The sequence below is a fragment of the Crocuta crocuta genome, unplaced genomic scaffold (assembly GCF_008692635.1).
Source record: "Crocuta crocuta isolate KB4526 unplaced genomic scaffold, BGI_CrCroc_1.0 scaffold96, whole genome shotgun sequence".
Taxonomy (NCBI): Eukaryota; Metazoa; Chordata; class Mammalia; order Carnivora; family Hyaenidae; genus Crocuta; species Crocuta crocuta.
This window is the reverse complement of record NW_027531522.1, coordinates 6964196-6987214: the sequence shown is the minus strand read 5'-3', so window position 1 is coordinate 6987214 and position 23019 is coordinate 6964196. Positions and strand designations below refer to the sequence as shown.

General features: G+C 37.9%; 1 protein-coding gene across 1 annotated transcript in view; it reads left to right on the top strand.

The window, feature by feature from the left end:
• MALRD1 (MAM and LDL receptor class A domain containing 1) overlaps positions 1-23019 on the top strand; it is a 757419-nt gene that overhangs the window by 212110 nt on the left and 522290 nt on the right. Inside the window, exon 20 of the mRNA XM_077772480.1 lies at positions 17267-17354. Within this exon, the coding sequence (XP_077628606.1) occupies positions 17267-17354 (88 nt within the window). The remainder of the gene's footprint in view (positions 1-17266; positions 17355-23019) is intronic.

Genomic DNA, 23019 nt, shown 5'->3' with positions numbered 1-23019 from the left:
ATATCAAGAGAATACATGAAGACAGAAGAAACAGGCAACTTTTCAAGGACGCATTTTGATCTCAGGCTTTGACCAGATGGTACAGGTGTGTGTGCTTGGACTGGCCCACAGTTCGTGGTTCTGTCATTATAGGAGGTGAGATCTTCATGCAAGTGCAGCCCAGACATCTGGGAGAGTTTGTGCCCATGAGGCCTCTCATGAGTGGGATGTAGCCCTTTTCTCCTCCCAGATTGAGAATTCTTAAATGTCGTCGTAAAGTACCTCAGAAGGCCTGTTAGGTTCTGACACTGAGGCAAGTTCAGTAGTCATTATCAGCCTGCCTTCCTTCCCTGCCTCACTGTGTCCCTCATTCTTGCTGTCAGAGTCATCTCTCAGGTAAAATACCAAATTAAGGGGCTCTTGGGTGGCTCAGTTGGGTAAGCATCCGACTTTGGCTCAAGTCATGATCTCACGGTTCTTGGGTTCGAGCCCCGCGTCGGGCTCTGTGCTGACTGCCAGCTCGGAGCCTGGAGCCTGTTTCAGATTCTGTGTCTCCCTCTCTCTCTGACCCTCCCCTGCTCATGCTGTCTGTCTCTTTCTTAGAAATTAAAAAAAAAACAAAAACAAAAACTGAAAAAAATTAAAAATTAAAATACCATCTTTCAATACTTTCACTCACATTAGGGAAAATAATTTCTTATTTGAATGTTGACATTATTTATTTTAAGAGAAAGAGAGCCTGGGAGGGGTAGAGAGAGAGAGAGACCAGGGGGAAGGGTAGAAAGAGAGGGAGAGAGAGAATCCCACACAAGCCCTGCACTGTCAGCATAGAGCCCACCTCGGGTCTCGATCCCACAGCACTGACATCATGATCTGAGTGGAGATCAAGAGTTAGACGCTTGACCGACTGAGCCACAGAGGTGTCCTGAGGGTAGGGGAAATATTTTGATGTTCCATCTATATCTCCAGAATTAGGGCTTCTACCTACAAAGCCACCAAAAGCACATGAAATAGAAGATTGCTATGTAGAAAATTTGGCTTTACAGGTGAAGTTGTAATTTTCTAAAATACTTAAAAATAGTATTGCAGATACACTTTTCCTTTTTGTGGGCCTCACCTAGGAGTCACCTTCACCTCAGTGTACGTTATATAAAATGTATTTTGCATTTTACAGGTTTAGCCAGGAGTCTTAAAATTGGAGAGATCAACAGATATTTCTAAACCCCCCTTTTTTTCAGTTTTAGAATTGAGTTGAACACAAAGCTCTTAAAATTTACTTTGACAGAAAAGAAATATGGATCCTCAAAGAGCACCTTTAAAATGGTTTCGCCTTAATTATTCAACATTAAGTGATTTGTTGTTAAGATATTTTTCTATTTCTCAGTTACTTACTTAAAAATTCAGAGGTTCTAAAAGGCGTTTTCATTGCGTTATTGATTCTGACAGTCAAAACAGATGTAATCTGTAGCAGGCATTTGCACGCTTTTCCTGCCAAGAGCTAGATCGTAAATATTTTAGGCTCCACAGCTCCAGAGTCACTGTTAGGACCATTCAGTTCTGTCACTGTAGCATGAAAGCAGCTTAGAGAACACAAAACAAGTTGGTATGGTTATGTCTCATTTAAAAAAAAAAAAACACAAAACTTTTTTCCCCCCGTAAGACTTCCAGTTTAGGAAAAAAACAAAAAAAAATATTTACAAGTTTGCTGAGCTGTCATCTTTGTAATGAGTCACTGTGGATTCCACAAGATTATTACGTTCTTTCAATATATAGTGGAAGTGGTGTGCTTTGCTGTTGTTGCTGATCTTAGAAATTCTCCATCATCCTTAGTCATGATTCATTGTTGTTTTCTTTCCTCCCATGTGGCCACATTATCAGTTACTGCTCGGAACAGAACTTTTGACTATTTTCAAGCATTATGATTTGTTTAGATTTTTAAAAATTATTTTTAATGTTTATTTGAGAGAGAGAGAGAGAGAAGGAGACAGAGTGTAAGAGGGGGAGTGGCAGAGAGAGGGAGACACAGAATCTGAAGGAAGCTCCAGGTCCTGAGCTCCAAGCTGTCAGCCCAGAGCCCAATGCTTGGTTGGAGCTCACGAACCATGAGATAATGATCTGAGCCGAAGTCAGACGTTTACCTGACTAACTCACCAAGGTGCCCCTGTTTAGATTTATTTCAATGGCTCCATAATGAGATAACCAACACTGCAGGCCTTTTGTCTTTTACCTGAGATCACAGAACCCATCCATTAACTGAAACGTATGTTGGGTATCGTTGTATCAGTACTTCTTTGTCATCTAGGTTCGGGAATACAGTTAAGCCTTGAACACATGGATCTGGGTTGCACAGATCCACTTATACATGGATTTTTTTCCCATAAATACAGAATAGTACTGTAAGGCATTTCTCTTCTTTATAACTTTCATAATAATGTTTTCTTTTCTCTCGCTTACTTTATTGTAAAAATACAGTGTGTAAGACATATCACATACAAAGGATGTGTTCATCGGCTCTTTGTTGTTGAGAAAGCTCTGGTCCCCAGTAAACTATCAGGAGTCCTGTTGGGAGGAGTCAAATTTCTAAATGGATTTTCAAATGCGGAGACGTTTGCACCTCTAACCCCTGCAATATTCAAGGATCAGCTGTATAAACTAATAAGAGACTAATAAGACCACTTTTCTGGTTCAGAAGGCTAAGATGTGGAGCCTGGTTCTCTGAGGGGTACATCTATTTTGTTTTCAGAAGGTTGAATAGAAGAGACTGGAAGGAGGTCACTAATACAAGCATGAAGAAGAGGCAAACTAGCATAAAAGTGAGGGGTGGAGAAGGAAAGCCTTACTTTTAACTGTAAGATTTTTTTTTCATCTTTAGTTTTTAGAGAGCACATGAGCAGGGGAGGGACAGAGAGAGAGACACCACACACAGAATCTGAAGCAGGCTCCAGGCTCCAAGCTGTCGGCCAGAGCCTGATGCGGGGGTTGAACTCACAAACTAGGAGATGATTTCCTGAGCCTAAGTCAAACGCTTAACCAACTGAGCACCGCCCCTCCCCCGATGCCCCTTTACTTTAAGTTTCTTATGAGTAACATGCAAGTGAATGCCCTCTTCTTAAATTAAGCTGGAGTCCCTTTTGGTCTGTTTATTCTGTCTAAAAAGGCATTCAAAACTAACTTGTAGTTTTCTAAGAATAGTCCTTTCACCCATGTTTTAAAACATGTTAGGTGACATTCCTTTTTAATACCACATTATGTCATGCTGTTTATATATGATCTACACATTTATTATACATATACATATTATTATACATTTATTCCCCCCTCAATGATTTCTTTCTGTGGTATCACCTTTCATTGAATGCTTAGATGATTTTATGTAAAATTTAAAAAAAAATTTTTTTAACTTCTGAGAAAGAGAGAGAGGCAGCGTGAGCAGGGGAGGGTCAGAGAACGAGGGAGACACAGAATTCAAAGCAGGCTTCAGGCTTTGAGCTAGCTGTCAGCACAGAGCCTGACGTGGGGCTCGAACCCACTAACATGAGATCATGACCTGAGCCGAAGTCAGACACTCAACTGACTGAGCCACTCAGGCTCACCATATATAAAATTAGTCGGAGATGAAACTTTGATTTCCATCCAATTGAAATTTAGGAGAGCTCCAAGGCTAATGACTTATTTTAAAAGGTCATTGCTTACTTGCATTTTCTTTCTTTCTTTCTTTTTTTTTTTTTTAATGTTTTATTTCTAGGAGAGAGAGAGAGAGAGAGACAGCATGAGCAGTAGAGGGTCAGAGAGAGAGGGAGTCACAGATTGAAATAGGCTCCAGGCTCCGAGCTGGCAGTCAGCACAGAGCCCGACGCGGGGCTCGAACCCACGAACCGCGAGATCAGGACCTACGCGAAAGTCGGAGGCTTAACCGACTAAGCCACCCAGGCGCCCCGCATTTTCTTTCTTTTTAAAAAATTTTTTAAATGTTTATTTTTGAGAGACAGAGCATGAGGTGGGGAGGGGCAGAGATCGAGGGAAACACAAAATATGAAGCAGGTTCCAGGCTCTGAGCTGTCTGCAGAGCCTGACACGGGACTTGAACCCACGGACTGTGAGATGACCTGAGCCGAAGTTGGACACTTAACCAACTGAGAGCCCCAGGCACCCCGTTTACTTGTATTTTCTGTAGAAACAGCAGACATGTCAATATGCAACTCAAAATATATACTTAGATTTTAGATTTACTTTGAGATTTAGTTATTGTAGACTTCATCTGCCAGGCCAATGTCAACTGACTGTTCTGGATCTTGGTTTCTTTAGCACTTATGAAACTATTGCAGCCTTGGGCGTGAGATGTCCCATTCATGTAGATGCCTGTCTGTACCTTCCTCAGGGAACAGTGAGCCGGGGTGATCAGGACCGAGGTGGTGAGAATGGTCTCTCAATTGAATTTAGATAGCGTTTTGGTAACTTGTGATTTCTATTGGTAACTTGTGAGCTTGCAGCATTGCACAGGTGTACCTTCAGAATCCTAGGGCGGAAACGTATTCTATATTAAGCAGCTTTCATATTGTGCTAGTTCTAATTTTGTTGCAGCATCAAAATGTTGTCATTAAAGGAGACTTCTGTTCCTCAGAAGCTTAAATGCTGAGGGACTGTATTATTTTAGGGACAGTATAGGTAATAGTGGACAACTGGAGAAAACAGAATGGATTCTTAGGTAATAGAAACTGAACAGGGAGCTTATCTAGATGGAAAACAATTTTCTCCCAAGGCTTTAGGTGGCATACAAGAGGCTACAAGATACAACTAGAAGAAAAAAATTCCTTTTGAGCAATAAACAAATCTGTGAATAATATATATTTCCTGGTAACATAATGGAATGGACAAAAATCTGGTTTAAGAGGCATTCTTGGGGCACCTGGGTGGGCAGTCTGTCAAATGTCAGAATTCCGCCCAGGTCGTGATCTCACAGTGTGTGAGTTCGAGCCCCGCGTCAGGCTCTGTGCTGACAGCATGGAGCCTAGAGCCTGCTTCCGGATCTGTGTCTCCCTCTCTGCTCCTCCCCCGTCTCATGCTCTGTTTCTCTCTCAGAAATAAATAAACATGAGAAAAAAAGGCCTTCTTATACTATGTCTTCTCTCTTTTAGAAGGTAGACTACTATGTTTCTAGAGCATTTGTCTGTCTGTGTTTATATTTATACCCACATACCTATATAAATGCATATTAATACCTCATCAGGCAAAGGGCTTTACTTTTCTAGGAATCTGCTTTGTCCTTTTAAACACAGAATTTGGATTAGATTAGTACTTCTGAAATTTTCCTAATTATCGGAGCCACCTGGAGTATTATAAAAAAAAATACAGATTCTCAGTCTTTACACATATGATATCAGGAGCTCCAGAGGGAAGTCCTAAGAATATGTATTTTTAACAAAAGCCCTTAGTGATTCTGATGGTAAAACAAGTTTAGGAAATATTAGATTAAATGATATCTAAATTAGGAGCCATGGTTATTTTCATGTCTGAGTCTATTTTTAAAGTACCTGAAGATGACTTGGAAATGTGATTATTCCATTTAGCTTATCTCTCAAATAGCATCAAGGGGCCTGTATTCTCTCTTAATTGCCTTAAAAAGACACCGACTTAAATTTAGTTAATGGAAGATAGTTGGATTATAATAAATTGATGTTTTATACTCCTAATACAAGCTTCTGTTACTGGGGAACATTTTATCTGTGTTCTATAAAGGATGCTATGCCTTTCCATCTGATGGACAACTGACTATGTTAGCTTGCTAGTATGGTCTTAACAGAGTATTCCACACCACCTTCCCTCTACTCTGTATACCCACTAAACATCCTTCTCATCCTGATTTAGTTCACGTTGATTTCCTCTCCTGAAACCTTATTTGATGATGAGCTGACATAGTCATTCAGGCACATTTCCAGTTATGCTTTTAAATTTTATATTAGTAAATGGGGATTATTTTGGTTTCTAATCTTTTTCTGGGGCAAATGTCTAAAGACCAGACCCAAGGTGACTTTACCGAGTTGGAGATACCGAGAGAAGGCTGGCAAGGCCTTAGTGCTTATTTTCTTTTGCGACGGAGCGGCTGGGTATGAAGGAGGAAACCCGGATGTAAATTGATCTGGGATTTCTGACCCAGCACTCTAAAGTAAATTATGATTTGAAACACTGCTGGAGACTAACTCATTCTCCTGAAAAGAAGCCCCAGGGCAGAGACTGGCCACCGGAGGGCAAGAACAAAATAGAGAACAAAGGAGAATTCAGGCTTATTTCACATCAGATGAAGCTGAGGTGACTTGTGCTTGGATATTTTCCTCAGGCAGAACTGGGACAAAGGGCATCCAGCTGAGCCACCTGAAAGTGCTGTGACATTGATAATGAATTCCCTATGTTCAAGGGGAAATAATATACTAATTTGTCAGAAATTGATAGGTGCTTTTTATTTTATTTAACTTGAGTTGCAGGGGCTTTCTAGGATGCAAAATACAGTGTGGATTTTACCCTAGGTCTCTGTAGTTAAATTATCCACTTTCCCAAGCATTTAGGGAGGGATGTTTAGTTACTGTGTGAAAGAGGGTGCAGCATGTATGGATATTCCTGTGTGTTCTTGTAATTCTGTGGTTTAGAGAGGTCCAGCATACACTTTAGCCGAAGCATGTGAAATCAGGGATTTTGATGAGCTAGATTCCCCCTGCTAAGCTACGTTATAATGCCCATTATGTTAAATTTACCAACCCAAATGCTCTCAAATATCTATTTGGTAATAAGTAGTTGAGATGGTTATGTACATTTCCACATATGGGTAATAAAGATAACTTCAAAGTCAGATTTTTATTTTGAGGAAGTGACATTTGAAGAGCAGTTGCAAAGTGCACGCATACCTAATAGTAGCAAATACTTAAAAGCTATGTTGCAAGTGGCATATTATCATTTTAGAGAGGAAAAAATTTAATTCAAAACATTGGCTTCAAAAGCAATTACTATTTTAACTGAAGTTATTTTTTAAAATCTAAATTGGAAAAAGTGTTTACTTTGGAAATCTAGTATATAGGAAAGTCTCGTCTATGGTAGGACTTTAAAACATAATTCATAATGAATATAATGTACTATGAAAATTAAAGTATGACATGTTTGGAAGACATTATTTTAGTAGTATTACAGTGCTACATACTTAGTTGTTACAAACTTATAATCAGAATTAATAATTAACTAGATACAAAGAACTATCGGGGTGCCAGGGAGGTTCAGTTGGTTAAGCGTCCGACTTCGGTTCAGGTCATGACTTCGCAGTCCGTGGGTTAGAGTCCATGTCGGGCTTTGTGCTGACAGCTCAGAGCCTGGAGCCTGCTTCAGATTCTGTGTCTCCTCCTTCCTCTACCTCTCCCCACTCATGCTCTGTCTCTCTGTCTCTCAAAATAAATAAACATTTAAAAAATTAAAAAAACAAACAACTATCTAAATTGGTCTTGTATTATTTTCATAGACTCCCCTGTCGTTTAACTTCTATCAGTCACTGTCTAATTAGTAAGAAACAAAACAAAAATGTTAGACATCTAATAAAAGGAAAAAGAAAAATGAGAAGTTAAATTTTGAGTAAAGTTTTTGAATCTTTTAAACTATATAAGAATTAGACTCTTTTGTTAATGTTTTGGACACCATTTTACCAGCAGAGTCTATCTGTGGACTTCTGGGTGAGTTATTTAAGCCTTCTGGATCTCATTGATTTAAATACAAAATAAGAGTTTTGGATTCCAAGTGCTAAGTGCTTAAATTATAGATTAAAAAAAAAAAAAGGTGCAAGACTGCCTGCAACTGAGAGCCAACAAATACATAGAAATAAAATCTCTGTAACAAATGGAATGTACACTATTACAGAAAGAAAGTAATGATTCCAAAATGACTGAAGATTAAATGGAAGAAACTGGAAACACAGATATATCTGCATTAGAAATGGAAAAAGGGAGAAAAGTATAGGAAAGCTATATAAATGCAGGTAGAAGCTGATTTGGCATTTGGGAGAGATATAAGGAGTTGTAAAAAGAAAAAAGAATTTGTCTACAATTTAGATATGTGGTATGAAATACTAGGACACATCAATATGTATTATACCTTTTTGTTTATACGATGATCATGTGTCATGTCAAACGTGGGCAATATAATATTACATTATGAGTAACATCAATAATTTTATTTTAATTTAAATATAGTTGACATGCAATATTTTGTCTCTGGTGTATAGCATAGGGATTCAACATTTATATACACTACAAAGTGATCATCATGATAAATCTAGCTACCATCTGTCACTGTATAAATTCGTTATAGCATGATTAACTGTATTCTGCATGGTGTACATTGCGTCCTTCTGTCTTATTTTATAACTGGAAATTTGTACCTTTTAATCCCTTTCCGTTGTTTTGCACATCCCCCACCCTTCTCCCCTCTGGCAACCACCAGACTGTTTTCTGTACCTAATTTTTTTTTTTTTATATATTCTACACATACACACCACATATTCTTTATCCATTTATCTATTGATGGATACTTAGGTTGCTTCCATACCTTGGCTATTGTAAATAATGCTACAATGAACATAGGGGTGCATCTATCTTTTTGAATTAGTGTTTTCATCTTCTTCGCATGAATACTCAGAAGTGGAATTACTGAATCCTATGGTAGATCTATTTTAAATTTTTTGAAGAACCTCCGTATTGTTTTCTATTGTGTCTGCATCACTTTGCAATCCCACCAGCAGTACACTAGGGTTCCTTCCCTCGGTTTCTGCACATACTCCCCAACACTGCTTATTTCTTGTCTTCAGTAATAGCCATTCTGACAGGTGTTACGTGATATCTTATTGTCATTTCATTTGCATTTCCCTGATGATGAGTGACACTGAGCATCCTTCTCTGGTGTGTTGACCATGTGTTTGTTATCTTCTGACAAATGCCTATTCAAGTCCTTTGCCCAGTTTTTAATTCGATTTTTTTGGGGGGTATTGTTTGGATATTAACTAACCCCTTATCAATTATATCGTTTTGCAAATATCTTCTCTGATTCAGTGGGTTCCCCTTTCATTTTGTTGATGGTTTCTTTAGCTGTGCAATGTGTGTGATATAATCTCATTTTTGCTTTTGTTTCCCTTGCCTGAGAAGATAGATCTCAAGAAATATTTCAAAGACCAGTATGAAAGAGCTTACTGCCTATGCCTTCTTTCAGAAATTTTATGGTTTCTAGTTTTACATTCAAATCTTTAATCCATTTGAGTTTATTTTTTTATTTGGTATAACAACATGGTCCAGTTTCATTTTACGAGTTGCTATCCAGTTTTCCTATCACTGTTAATTGAAGAGACTGTCTTTTCCCCACTGCATATTCTTGCCTCCTTTGTCAAAGACTAATTGACTGTGTAAGTGTAGGTTTATTTCTGGACTCTCTTCTCTTCCATTGGTTTGTGTGTCCATTTTTATATCAGTACCATACTGTTTTGATTACTCGAGTTTGTTTTATAGTTTGAAACCAGGGAGTGTGATTCTTCCAACTTTCTTTGTTTTCAAGATTGTTTTAGGTATCACCAGTCTTTTGTGGTCCCATGCAAATGTTAGGATTTTTTGCTGTAGTACCCTGAAAAAATGCCATTAGTATGTTGATAGGGATTGCATTGAATAACATCAGTAATTTTAGTTGAAATTAGAAGTTGTCTTTTATCCTAAAAATATTCAGATGCTTGTTAAGTATGTTTACAGTGCTGTGTGTCCCTCAGTGAGCCTCATGAAGCTTGTCCTTAAAGTCTCCTACAGAAGACATACATTTAAGTGTACAAATACTGACATAATTGAAAGTTATGAGAAATTTGCAAAGGGAAGTTTCTTGAGCTTGTGCGAAGGCTTCTCTGAGGAAGTAACATTGACACTGGCACTTGAAATAGGAATTTTAATTCACAATAACTACTCAGTGAGTATTAATGGGATACTAAACTCAAGCAAAAGGCAAGTGAGGGTTATTGTTTGGGTTTTAATCTGTGACCTAGTTTTTGTTGCTTTAGGCCAGGGTCAGTTCTAAGTTGCTACATAGAGGCAGGAGTTATTATTTGGAGCCTCCTTTCACACAGAAAGAATGAGAGATACATGAGTAGTGTTGTAAAAAGATATTGTATATTAAAATAATAAATTACAGCTGCACTTATTTTGCTTTAAATATTATCTTTAGTGGTGTAGGGGATGAAAAATTTGGCTGATGATTGGAAAAAAAATTGCATTTAGGAATTTTAGAACTATGCCATTTAAATGAGAATTTCACTCTGGCGTGTTTGAACCAGCCATGAAGACACTATTGTGTTGTATTCTATTAAAATCTTATTATATGTATTATTCATTTTTAAATAATAAAAACCTATTTTCATGAACTTTCAAATTAATAGCTCCAAACCTTCCTCACTTTTTTCACCCTAATATCGACCAGGCTATTTTCAATTAAATGATTCTTTGTAACCTCCAATCCAATAGGGTTCCATAAATTCTTAGGACTGAAGAACTTGAGTACCTTTTGTCCTCTTTCAAATAATAGGTGAGATGTGAAATGGGTTACATGGTGTATGAATCTCCGGAGGATGCTTTAAAATAGCATGTGGGTTTGTAGAGTGTCAAGTAGCAAATTAGTTTAAAACTGATTAACATTTCTCTTTTTTAAACTCAGGTGTAGCAGGCAACTATGTTGGGTGTGGGGGAGACTCACCCACATTTTGGCCCTTCATGTACGTCTGAAACTGTGCAGAAAGAAATGTAGCAGAATAACTGCTATAGTTTGCCAACCCTTTAACAACCATGGAAAGCAAATCAATTTCATATGACGTAAATACTTAGAAATGATTTTTTAAGGTTTCTGTTTCTTTCATTCAAGAATAACAAAGAACTCTATCTAAATAAAGAAACATGAATGATATTTTGAATGACCTTATTTCCACAACCACATTACCCCTCCCTGATTTTTTAAAAAAAAATCTCTACTCTCACCAGAGCAGAAACTCTGATGGGAAAAGATTCTGTGGGTGTAAAAGGAGCTAGGCCAACGACAGGTGGGTGGCCATTTCTGGAAGACTACAACAAATTATACCCATTTTGTTCCAAATAGTATAAAATGAGGTATTATATAAGAGAAAAGGAGGCCAAATTGATATAAACATTTTANACAGACTGAAACAGGCTCCAGGCTCTGAGCTGGCAGTCAGCACAGAGCCCGACGCGGAGCCCGAACCGACAAACGCGAGATCATGACCTAAGCGAAAGTCGGACGCTTAACCAACTAAGCCACCCAGGTGCCCCTGATATAAACATTTTAATTTACACATACATTAAGGGGAGTCTGGGTGCTTCCACAAATTAAATGTACCAGCAGTATAGCACCATCCAGCTTCACTGCTGTGAGATAGTTCTCCATGGATTTCTTGTGTTCTTCACCGTTCAGCCTCTGAGTAAAGAGTGCATTTGAATAGCCTTCACCCTGAGACATTTGGTCAAAATTTCCTGATTAAGCCTCCTCTCTCCCTTCTTCCCATCCTCTCTCTCTCTGGAGCTGATGAGAGAAACATAGGGAAAAGTCTCAGATCCTTCATGGAATTTGACCTGACATCCACAAGGAATTGCAAACTCAGATGCCTATGGGAACCAGGCCAAGGACATGAATCCGAAGTGGGTCAGGTGTCAAATAATAAATGGCAACTGACACTCAGCCTCAGAGTTACTTTTTTTTTTTTTTTGTAAATTATAAAACTAAGCTTCATTATTGCTGCTGTTAGCTCCTTCACAATGAAATATGTATGTCATTATAGTTGTACCCAATAGTAACTCTGTAGCTAAAGACTGGTCAGAAGTTCCATTTCAGACCCTATTTTTGAAGGTTTTTATCTCAAAAGTAAAATATTTGCTTTAGGGTAAAATTGGAATGAATATTCTAAACCCAGGAGCATTTTGCTTTGCTTCCTATTTTAAGAAAATCTTCATGAAGTGTTGTCAGGTTTTTCTGAAGGCTTTCGTTTATATCTTACATGATGTGAGCATTCTCAAAATTAAGGTTCAATTTATTAATTTTCTAGATAATTAATGATCTGTAAAAGGAGGTAATCTCCTAAACTCAAAATTTTCCTTTTATCATTATGAATGCAGCTGAATGTGAATCATCTGTGAAAATGGGAAATAGAGGTAGCACAGATAAGTAAAGGACCTAATAAATTCTGAAACTTCATGTTGATCAGTAATTTTCTTCTTTCATTTTCTTTTTTTTAAACATAATTTATTGTCAAGTTAGCTAACGTACAGTGTGTGTGTGTGTGTGTGTGTGTATATATATATATGTATATATATATATATACATATATATATATAGTGTGCTCTTGGCATTAGGAATAATATCTGTGATTTATCACTGACATAAAACATCCAGTGCTCATCCCAACAAGTACCCTCCTCAATGCCCATCACCCTTTTTCCCCTCCCTGATTCCCCCCCAACTCCCTTCCACCCTAGTTGTCATCATTTAGTCTTTTCTGTCCTAGATGGTGAGAAGCCAGCAGGATGGGCTTTTTAAAAAAATTCTTTTTGGTAACCATGGAAACACTTGGCATAATGCCAAAGCACACAGTGATTGAAGAATAAAAAATTCTTAGGAGGCCATATATTTTACTGCCTGACATTAGCTAAGAAGAAATATGGTAAAAGGCCAGAATATCAACAAAATTTTGCCATGATTTTTTTCCCAAATAGGGTCTTACACAGATGAGTCAGGTATCAGATGCTTTCTTTTAAGGAATTCTTTTAGAGCATTTGCCCTACTTATCTGTCTCCCAGCATTTTATTTCATCTCTGCTAGTACCATGACTTTATTTTTATTATCCATTTCTGTGTTCCATGTATACACAATTTAGATAGAGCTTCTGGGTCTCATGTTTAATGATAAGTGGTTTTCACATGCATATACAAAAATACAAATTGGAAAACTCTATTTTGCACTTTTTTTGCATATGATATGGCCAGAAACATACAAAAAAAAGGAGATTTAGAAACATAAAATTTGTCAGGCAAAAATATAAGTTTTATTTCATAGAGATTAGTTTCAAGGTTATTTAAAACACTCCAACAATGATTTAAAAACCTTTTCGTGTTGGGGCACCTGGGTGGCTCAGTCGTTTGAGCTTCAGACTCGTGATATCAGCTCAGGTCATGATTCCAAGGTCAGGGAATCAAGCCTGAAGTCAGGGTTCATGCTGAGTATGGAGGCTGCATAAAATTCTCTCTCTCCTCTGCCCCTCTCGCTCATTCATGCTTTCTGTGTAAAACAAAATAAAACAAGACAAAATAAAAACCTTTTTTTACGTTGACTCTGTTTCCCTAAGTATTAGCCTAGAAAGTTTGAGATCCTAAGGTGACTTTCTATGAGCCCCCCAAATTGTAGGTTATGTGGCAAATATTGATGAGTTGTCCGAATGTGTTTGTAGGGGTTTGGCTACTTCAGCTGTTAGTCAACTATAAAATACATGGGAAAAGAGAATTTTATAATGTCTTTCATTTTCATTGTTTCTGCATTTTAAATTATGGAAGTAGTAAATGAAAACAAGTGGACATCACTAAGAAGTATAATGTAAAACAGATATTCTCTGGAAAATTTTAGTGGACAGCAAGAGAATTTTCATAGCTGAACTTAAAAATATGTTGAGATATGTGTTTTTATTTAATTTTTTGGGGGGTTGATTTTAAAAGAAACTCAGAAACCATTTTCCAAAGTGGCTGTGCCATTTTAGATACCTTGCTGATATATATATATATATTTGCTTCATGTTGTGTATATATATATGTTAATTTTGAAGAAGTTCTTTCAAGACTTTTTGAGGATGCATTATAGTAAAAATTGATATATTCTTGAATTTTGTGTTCTTTTACAAACAAGGGATGGCTAAAGTCATAGGTGGCAGGTGGAGTTAATGCCATTTTTTCTTTCTTACGAGTTAATTCACCCACATATACACATATATACATATATGTCCAGAAATGGAAAATATTTTAGTAAAGTTGTGATTAAATTATGTTACATATATACGATGACAGTAGTTTTCAGATCATTTAAAACACTTGGTCAGTAATTCAGAGATTCCTGAGTATAGAGACAGATGAGTTCAGGCAAGTTTTTAGACCCTTATGAATCTTTGGTTATAGCAGAACTAAAAGTTGCGAAGTAGTTGAGGTGCCTGGATGGCTCAGTCAGTTAAGCGTCCAGCTTCGGCTCAGGTCCTGATCTCACGGTTCGTGGGTTCGAGCTCCGCGTCGGGCTCTGTGCTGACAGCTTGCTCAGAGCCTGGAGTTTGTCTTCAGATTCTGTGTCTCCCTCTCTCTCTGACCCTCCCCTGCTCACGCTGTGTCTCTCAGAAATAAATAAAACATTAAAAAAAGTTGCGATGTAGTTGACAAGGCCACTCTGTCTTTAGTTGGACCATCTACATGCAGCGGCCCATGAAAAGAACAACTTAGAAGCACCGGATTACTTTACAAAATTTCCAAGCCAGTGATAGTTCTAACGTAAGTAGAATTGGCCTCTACAGATAATTCTGGTCATTTAGAAAAAACTGAAATTTTCAATTGTCCTTTAAGTAATTCGGTAAGGTACTAATGGCACTTAAGAGTAAAATGTGGCTTCTCTAATTTCCAGAATGGCAGTACCGCCCTGCATACAATAATGCTTGTGTTTTAATATCCTTCCATTTATTCTGGGAAAAACACCAGAAATGAAAGTGTTTTTTCCAGAATAGAGACACTTGGGTTTGTTCTTTTTGTGTGTGACTATTTTCTTAGGACTGGTTTCCTAGTCTAACATGCCAAGCTTTTGGCATGACCACATTTATTATAGGGCAAAGGTAGATTTAAACTCGAACATTTGTAACTTTTTCTCAAGATGTGATGTGTTATCAAGTAGGCTTTTTTTTTTAATGGCTGACTTAATTAAATATTCAAAAGAGGCTGAAATTGCAAATATACATCCACACTGACAGTTTTAGTATTTTAAGTGGAAGCTATTGTTCTCAAGAATGCTAACATTTAGAGGGTTCAGAAATTGAATGTATTTTGGTAAAATTTATGATTACATGCAGCTTAGTGCAAGACCCAAGTGTCTTCTGCCTCAGATTATTTTTGTGTCTTCTTATTGGTATCTAAATGTGATACAAGTGCTATCAAAATGCTTCTCATGTAATATACAGTGAACTCCAGAAATAAGCCATGTAAATAGCATCCACTCAGGTGCTGCTTACCTGGTATGGCCCACAAGTGAGAAAGTGTATAATTTTCACATATGGCCCATTTAGAAAAAAAAATGTCTTTGTAACATATATTTATTTTTGAGAGAGAGAGACAGAGTGTGAGAGGGAATCACAGAATCCATAGCAGCCTCCAGACTCTGAGATGTCAGCACAGAGCACGGCACAGGGCTTGAACCCATAAGTGGTGAGATCGTGACCTGAGCTGAAGTCAGACACTCAACCACTCAACCCACTCAGCCACCCAGGAGCCCCTCAAATGGGCCACTTTTTAAATCTGTGACCACATAATGGCAACAAAAGGAATACTTTGGAAGAGTGGAGCCCATATTCTCATGTGGAGCTATTTATGTGTATATCCCCAAAGTCAGCTTAACAGATATTTTTATGTACAAGAATGGTACTTTCCATAAACTTTGAAATTTTGATGTCAATTTTCTATCCTTTCTCATTAATAAGCTATTATATTCATGAGCAGTGTAACAAAGGCAGTTTTTCTTATTTACCCTACTTTTTCCATTTTCTTGCATTTTCTGAACCTTTGTTAGAATATCTTACGTTGTATTGCGGTGAGATAGACATCCTGATCCAGGGAATTTGTTAGTAATCAGTCTTTGCATATGCTTTTTTCCTACTGTTTCCCCAACTGCAGTCTTTATTTTTAATAGAACAAAAAATGTTTTCTTACATTGTGTTCTGCCAAACTCCGACTGCTGGTTTTTAGTTTATTAAAATAATTGTATGATTTTGTACTGAGTATTCTTTCTGCATTTTTGTTTTCCCGGCCTATAATATTCTTCGATTCATGATAGTGGATAGCACTGTTAAATATATGTTCCTCAAGCAATATTAGGTGAGTTATATTTGCTCATTAGATACATAAACATTTCCCACATTGATTAATTTCCTTACTGACAAATTACGGAGAAAATTCTGGTAGTTCTCAAGGAAGACTAGGAAGTTAGGGGAAGATGTCAAGAGATTTGAGGTCAATAATTTGATCTTTTAAAACTTTTCTTCAACTGAGACATCGATAAATCATGTGTGAGACAATTCTGAATAGAAGCTCAGAATTTAAAAAAATGAAAGAAAATGTCAACTTCTACATATAGCATCTGTGAGGAAAAACGAAAACAAACATATTCATATAATAGTGGAAGAAAAGAATTTTTTTTTTTAAGTTTGAGTTTGCTTGAAGTTCTTCATTATTAAATTATAGCAGGATTCCTATTCAGTATGCAACATATTTGCATAAGTATTAAAATAATTTATCATGATTAATTCCATTACAGTAAATTTCAGCCCTAATCAGAATCTGGTGTATACTGTAGTGGTTTGTCAGTATTTCATATTTTACTAGAGTTTCGGTGGAATTGCAGCTTCTGTAACAGCACAAATGTCATCTGAGGTTTCCATGATTAATGTGGTTCTGAAGGAGATGTAATAACGATTAGCCAGTTTCATAAAGTGTTACAGAATAAGGTCAGTGTGAGAAAAATTTTAAAGTCTTAAAAATGTACGTTCTAGCAAGTACCTCTAGCCACAAATTGGATTTCTTGAACAACGAGGAGATTAAACTTGGAAACAGATGAACTCCTTGGGCAAAGGTGGGAAAAGGAAACTAATTTGCCTTCAAATACTTAAAGGATCCCCCCAAAATATGGCAAGTCTAGAACTAAGGTTGAAAGTTGTAGGGAAGTAGATATACATGTGATATGTTATAATTTGAGAAAATCAACGGAAACAAACAGGCTTCATGAGTCTAATGGGCCCAAGAAGGGGTCGAGCTTCCTATACTTGGAAGCATCTAGGTAGAGCCAAGATGGCTACTAATAGATACTATTGAAAATATTTTTTCTTTTTAGTGGTTCAGAAGAAAATTTTCTTTAAGTAAATTCTAATTTTTTTTCTACCATGAGTTTCTGTAAATTAATATCCTTCACAATATCAACAAATTTCTTATATTTCTCTTAGATTTTGGTGGAGGCTTCCGTAGGAGATGGCTTCACTGGAGACATTGCCATTGATGATTTATCGTTCATGGACTGTACCCTTTACCCTGGTAAGGAAGAATATTTAAATTAAAAAAAAAATTTAATCTTTATTCTTGAAGGACAGAGACAGAGCGCAAGCAGGGAGGGGCAGAGAGGGAGGGAGGCACAGAATCAGGAGCAGCCTCCAGGCTCTGAACTGTCAGCACAGAGCCTGACATGGGGCTGAAACTCACAAATTGTGAGATCATGACTTGAGCTGAAGTCAGGCACTTAACCAACTATGCCACCCAGGTGCCCCAGAATACTTAAAATTTTTAAAGCTTATATATTTAGTTTCAGAGAGAGAGAGAGAGTGAGAGAGAGAGAAAGCACGAGTTGGGGAGGGGCAGAGAGAGAGGGAGAGAAAGAATCCTAAGCAGGCTCTGTATTGTCCACACAGAGCCTGACACAGGACTCAAACCCACTAACTGGGAGAACATGACCTGAGCCCAAGCTGGATGTTTAAGTGACTGAGCCTCCAGGTGCCCCAGGAAGAATTTTTAATATATGAGTATTTTCAAACCTGTTTACTTGAAAAAAAAAACTGTTGAGGAAATCAAAATTTCATTTCCATATGTGTTCTAAAAATACCCTTAACTTCTGTTCTACTAGTCTGTTAACCCTGGAAGAGATTATTGTGAATCTTTGCTGGTAATTAGTCTTAACATCTTTGGAAACATAGTACAGAGGTTTGAATCAGCTGTGTTTATGTCTCATCACATGGAGAACACTAGGAATTCATCTCTGAAGTTCAACTGTAATACTATTATGTTTGAGGGGTTATAATAACCAAACTGGTTGCCTTATTATTACATTGTTTTGGAGACTGTGTTAATCTCTCAGTTACCTTCAGAGATGTTTTACTCATCGGGTTACATGAAATATTCCTAAGGATTGTTGTGAACCATTTCTTCTCTGTGTTACACATTTCTTTTATATTAAAAAATGAATAGGTTTCCCAGATTTATATCCCCATTCTCCACCTTTAACCTGAAATCCACACTTCTATACTGCCTCCCTTCTCAGCATCTCAATTTAGATGTTTAGTAGAGATCTCAAAGATAATAAAGGAAAATAGCCTAAAGCAAGCCTACAATAAACTAAAATAAAACTAAACAAACACCCCAGGCAAAACTCATTCAAGGCCAGTTCATAGTGCTCTAACAGACTAGAAGATTACCCAAACTCCTGGTGGGTGATCCTGGTGCTGGTCTGGGCTCTGACAAGGGGGAGCAGTTTCCTTCCTGAAGGGATCAGAGGCATGATCATTTAAAACTCAATTGCAGGAATCCCTGTAGAGAGCACTCTCAAGTGCTGAAAATGTCACCTTCAGCCCTCCGCCATCGCTGTAGTGTTATTGGTCAGAAGGACACCCAGATATAATCAGGGTGGGGGCGGATTCCAGTTCTTTTAGTTGTAGCTTTGTGACTCAGCTCTGATCCTCTGTCTCATCATCCAGGGAGGATTGAGGGCTTTAACTACTCTGTGCAGTGGTTTCCACAGAACTCTGCAGAAACTTCATCCTTCCCTGGATGAAGCCAGCAAGAAGGAAATCAGATTTCAGTAATTTACCCTTATCTCTCAATGGCTGCAAGCAAATTCTTGATTACTGATTGCCCCCTCAACCCTGCCGTTCTTCCATGCCTCCCTACCTTGGGAAATGACAGCCTTTTTCTAGTTGCTTATTTTTCATTACAAATCTGGTTAGCCACTAGCTTCAGATCTATCCAGAGTTGACTCCTTCTCATTACTCTTCCCTTGGTTCAAGCCACCATTGTCTCTGCATGGATTATCAGGGTTGTCTTTTAAATGATCTCTGTTTTTGCCCTTGAACTGTATAATCTCTTCTTGAAACAGCAGGCAGAATGATCTTTCTCCAGTTTAGATGAGACCATGTCATCCTGCCTTCAGAATCTACCTCCAACATCCTGTCACGTTCAGAGCAAAAGCCAGACTTTGGCAGTGGCTTCCATGACTGGTCCCCTCGTACCTTCTAGAATTCACCTTCTACCAGTGTGCCTCTACTTGACTTCTCTCAACTACAAGGCCTCTTGGCTAATCCTTAAACACTCCAATCCACTTATGCCTCAGGGCTTTTACACCTTCTCTTCCCTCATCCTGGATTGTGTTTCACCCAGACACGCACTTGACTCTCTTTACTTCTTTCTGATCTGCTCCAAAGTTTTCTGTTTCAGTAAAGACTTCTCTGAACACTACACACACAGACACAGTTCATAGTCTCTTCCTTGTCTAACATTTTCTATCTCCTTCCCCTGTGTTCTTTTTCTCTATAACACCTATCACCCTCATGATTTTATTTCTGTTTTCCCCAAAAATGTTAGCTGTGTGACAGCAGGGATTTTATCTGATCACTGCCTTATCTCCAGAAACTTAAACAGTATCCGGCATGTAACATTACTCAATAAACATTTGTTAGATAAATGGGTGGGTAGATAGATGCCTGTATCTTGTGAATTACTTTAATACTTCTGTTGTGTATTTTACTTTATTATTATTGCTAAAATTTTGATTATTTTTATATGCAGGACTATTATGTGCCAGATTTGTTGAAAGCCAAACCTCACTGGCTTGCAACCACAAGCATTTAATTTTTGCTCTCAACTATGTGGGTGGGCAAAGAACAATAATGGAAAAAGTATGTGTTTCTTGTCCATAGCTCTTTATGATTCTAGAGAGTGTATGTCAAGCTGTGAATTTCTGTTCCTTGCCTCCTATTTATCTGGGACCAAAGCTAAAGGATGAAGATCTTATCTGACATATTTTGTTGTCGAGTAGAAGAGTGGGGGAAAAAAGCGCATTTAAAGCTTCTGTCGAGACATGGTATGCATAATGTCTGCTCACATCCATTGGTCAGAGCAAGTCGTTTGGCCTACAATACTAGGCTTGGCAAGGGTAGGGAATATAGAAGGTCCTTATGAGAGAGAGAGAAAGAGAACTGATCAATGGGACAATAATATAGTTTACCACTCGTATGTATCGTCTTATATAATCCTCTAACCTTTTAAGAGTCTAGAATAATGTCTAGTCCTGTGCAGGTGAAGAGATCTTAAGCGTTGGATAGGATCGATGTGTTTGTTATCCCAGTTTTATGGAGCAAGCTCAGAAGGGGCTAACTCGCCCATTGCTACCCAGCTAAAACGTGGTAAAGTATATCTGCTTCTTTGGGCCACACTGTTAACCCCTGTTACACTGCACATAAAACACACTATCCTCATACGGGAGAGAGTGCAATTTCTACTTGATAGATATGAAAAATTAAAGAGCACAAGAGACCTGGATGAAAATATACAATCGAGGGAAAGAAGGAGAGTTTCACTTAAGCATGTTTGATTGCGGTGACCAGGGCTTTCCCCAAATTGCCTCCGACTCTGAGTTTAGGGAGTATTACTGTAACCCCCGCGGCAGAGGAGAGCATAAAGGAATATAGAAAGGGAACACAAGTTATGGTTGATCCTGTTGCCACTTCAGTTATCTTGATAATTAGATTCTGTGGCCGATAGTTCCGAAAGAGAGAGAGCAGAGCTGCCAGACCTAGAGGCAGAGATGTGAAGTATCAGTTACAGACCATTAGTCTGAGTTTCTCGTTCAAGTTTTGGAAGAAAAATATGGACTTTAAAAAACTGCCTAAACTGTGCAGCTTTAATGTTGGCCTCATAGCAAAAGAAACACGGGGTTAAAACCACCAGGCCTGTCGAAGCTGTAGGTTTCATAGAGGAATTTCATGTAATATTGCCATCAGACGAAAATAAAAGTAAGAATTGTCAATAAAAATATTGCTCTTTAGGATTACCAGGTTTTTTTTCCCCCTCCTGTTAGCCGAGTTGGGACCAGCACTTACAGATTCACTTACAGACTGATTTGTTTTCTTTTCTTTTAAAAGAAAAAATTTTAACATTTATTTTCAAGAGACAGAGAATGCGAGCAGGGGAAGGGCAGAGAGAGAGGGAGGGAGACACAGAATGTGAAGCTGACTCCAGGCTCTGAGCTGTCAGCACAGAGGGTGACATTGGGCTCAAACCCACGAGCTAGGAGATCATGCCCTGAGCTGAAGTCAGCTGCTTAACTGACTGAGCCACCCAGGTGTCTCTGTTTTCAGTACAAAATAAAGCAAACACTTAAATCACACCCACACAAATGCAAAATACTGACCTGATGTGTGGTATGGCACATTCCCTATAACTTTTATTTTATACTTAAAGTGACCCTAAGAAGTCACTTACTTCATTTTTACGTATTCCCTCAAAATCAGCCTCTCTTTCCCTCATTCCTTCTTTGTTCCTTCTAATGACATTAGTATTCTGTAGCAACCCAGGATTCAAATTCCACAGCATCCTTTGACTTTTCTTTAAAATTGCTCACTTATAAATCCTGCTGACCCATCTCCAAAATGTTTTTCACATCTCTTCTATTTTTTTCCCCTTGTTACCTTGGTTCAGAGCAGTCTTGACTTGAATGGTAAGCTTTTTAACTGCAAACTTTTATTAATTTTACCCCCTACCCCCAAAGTATATATGCTATAAACTTAGTTTCCTTTTGCTTTCCCCAGAACATCAGTTATTTGCTTTTCCAGGTCAACTCTTTCTCATTTCTAACTTCTCGTTGTTTCTAACTTAATTTTCAAATCCATTCTCTATTATGGATTGTTCCTTCTTTGTTTCATTACTTTGATGAATCTAGATTCTTGTTTTAAAACTAATCCAGGAGGATACTGGAGAGAAGACTTTTGAGGCAAGATTAATTACATTTCTAGGGAAAGTAGACAAACTTAGCCATGCAATACAATCCTATGATTTTTTTTGCATTAGTGTATGATGATGTTGCTCATTCCCAGAGTAGATAATAATGGAGAATGATGGCAAAGTTAAATCCCCTCACTTTGAATCAGACCATCAGAGTATATCTTAAGTAAGAATTGTTTCCAGACAACATTAAGATTTAAAAATAAGTATCCTGGGGTGCCTGGGTGGCTCAGTTGGTTAAGTGGCCGACTTGAGCTCAGGTCATGGTCTCCCCATTCGTGAGTTCGAGCCCCGCGTCAGGCCCTGTGCTACCAGCTCAGAGCCTAGAGCCTGCTTCGGATTCTCTGTCTCCCTCTCTCAGCCCCTCCCCTGCTTATACTCTGTCTCTCTCTCAAAAATAAATAAACATTTAAAAAAATGTTTTAATAAGTATCCCAAAGGAATTATCTGTTTTCCAGTCTAATTGTTTCCAATTAGAAAAGCAAGAATGATATTGCCTTCAGCAGAACACATATGACAGTTTTCTATCTTGCCTCAAGGATGATTTGTGAGATAGTTGGGTTATTTGTAAAAATTAAAGTCATAACTACATGGCATCACAACGTACCGTTTACAAACTGGGAAAAACACTGTCTAAGCACTTTTCATCCATCCTGTTTTAAAAATTCACAATTCTGCATTATCAGAATTATGACTTGCTACAAATATCAGTTATTAGAATGAATATTGGCATCCCAAGATATTAGTGTTCTGTTTCTCTCAGGAAGCTTGTTACTAAGTCAGCGGCTTATCTTGCAACTGATGATGACTTAAAACCGAGCAGGTATGGTGACTATAGAGTGAGTGCTTCGGCACAATTTTCCTCATGTCCTCTTCCACCTACTGAATGGTTTTGGTTGTTTTCGTTGTTGTTGGTTTTTTTAAATTAATTAAT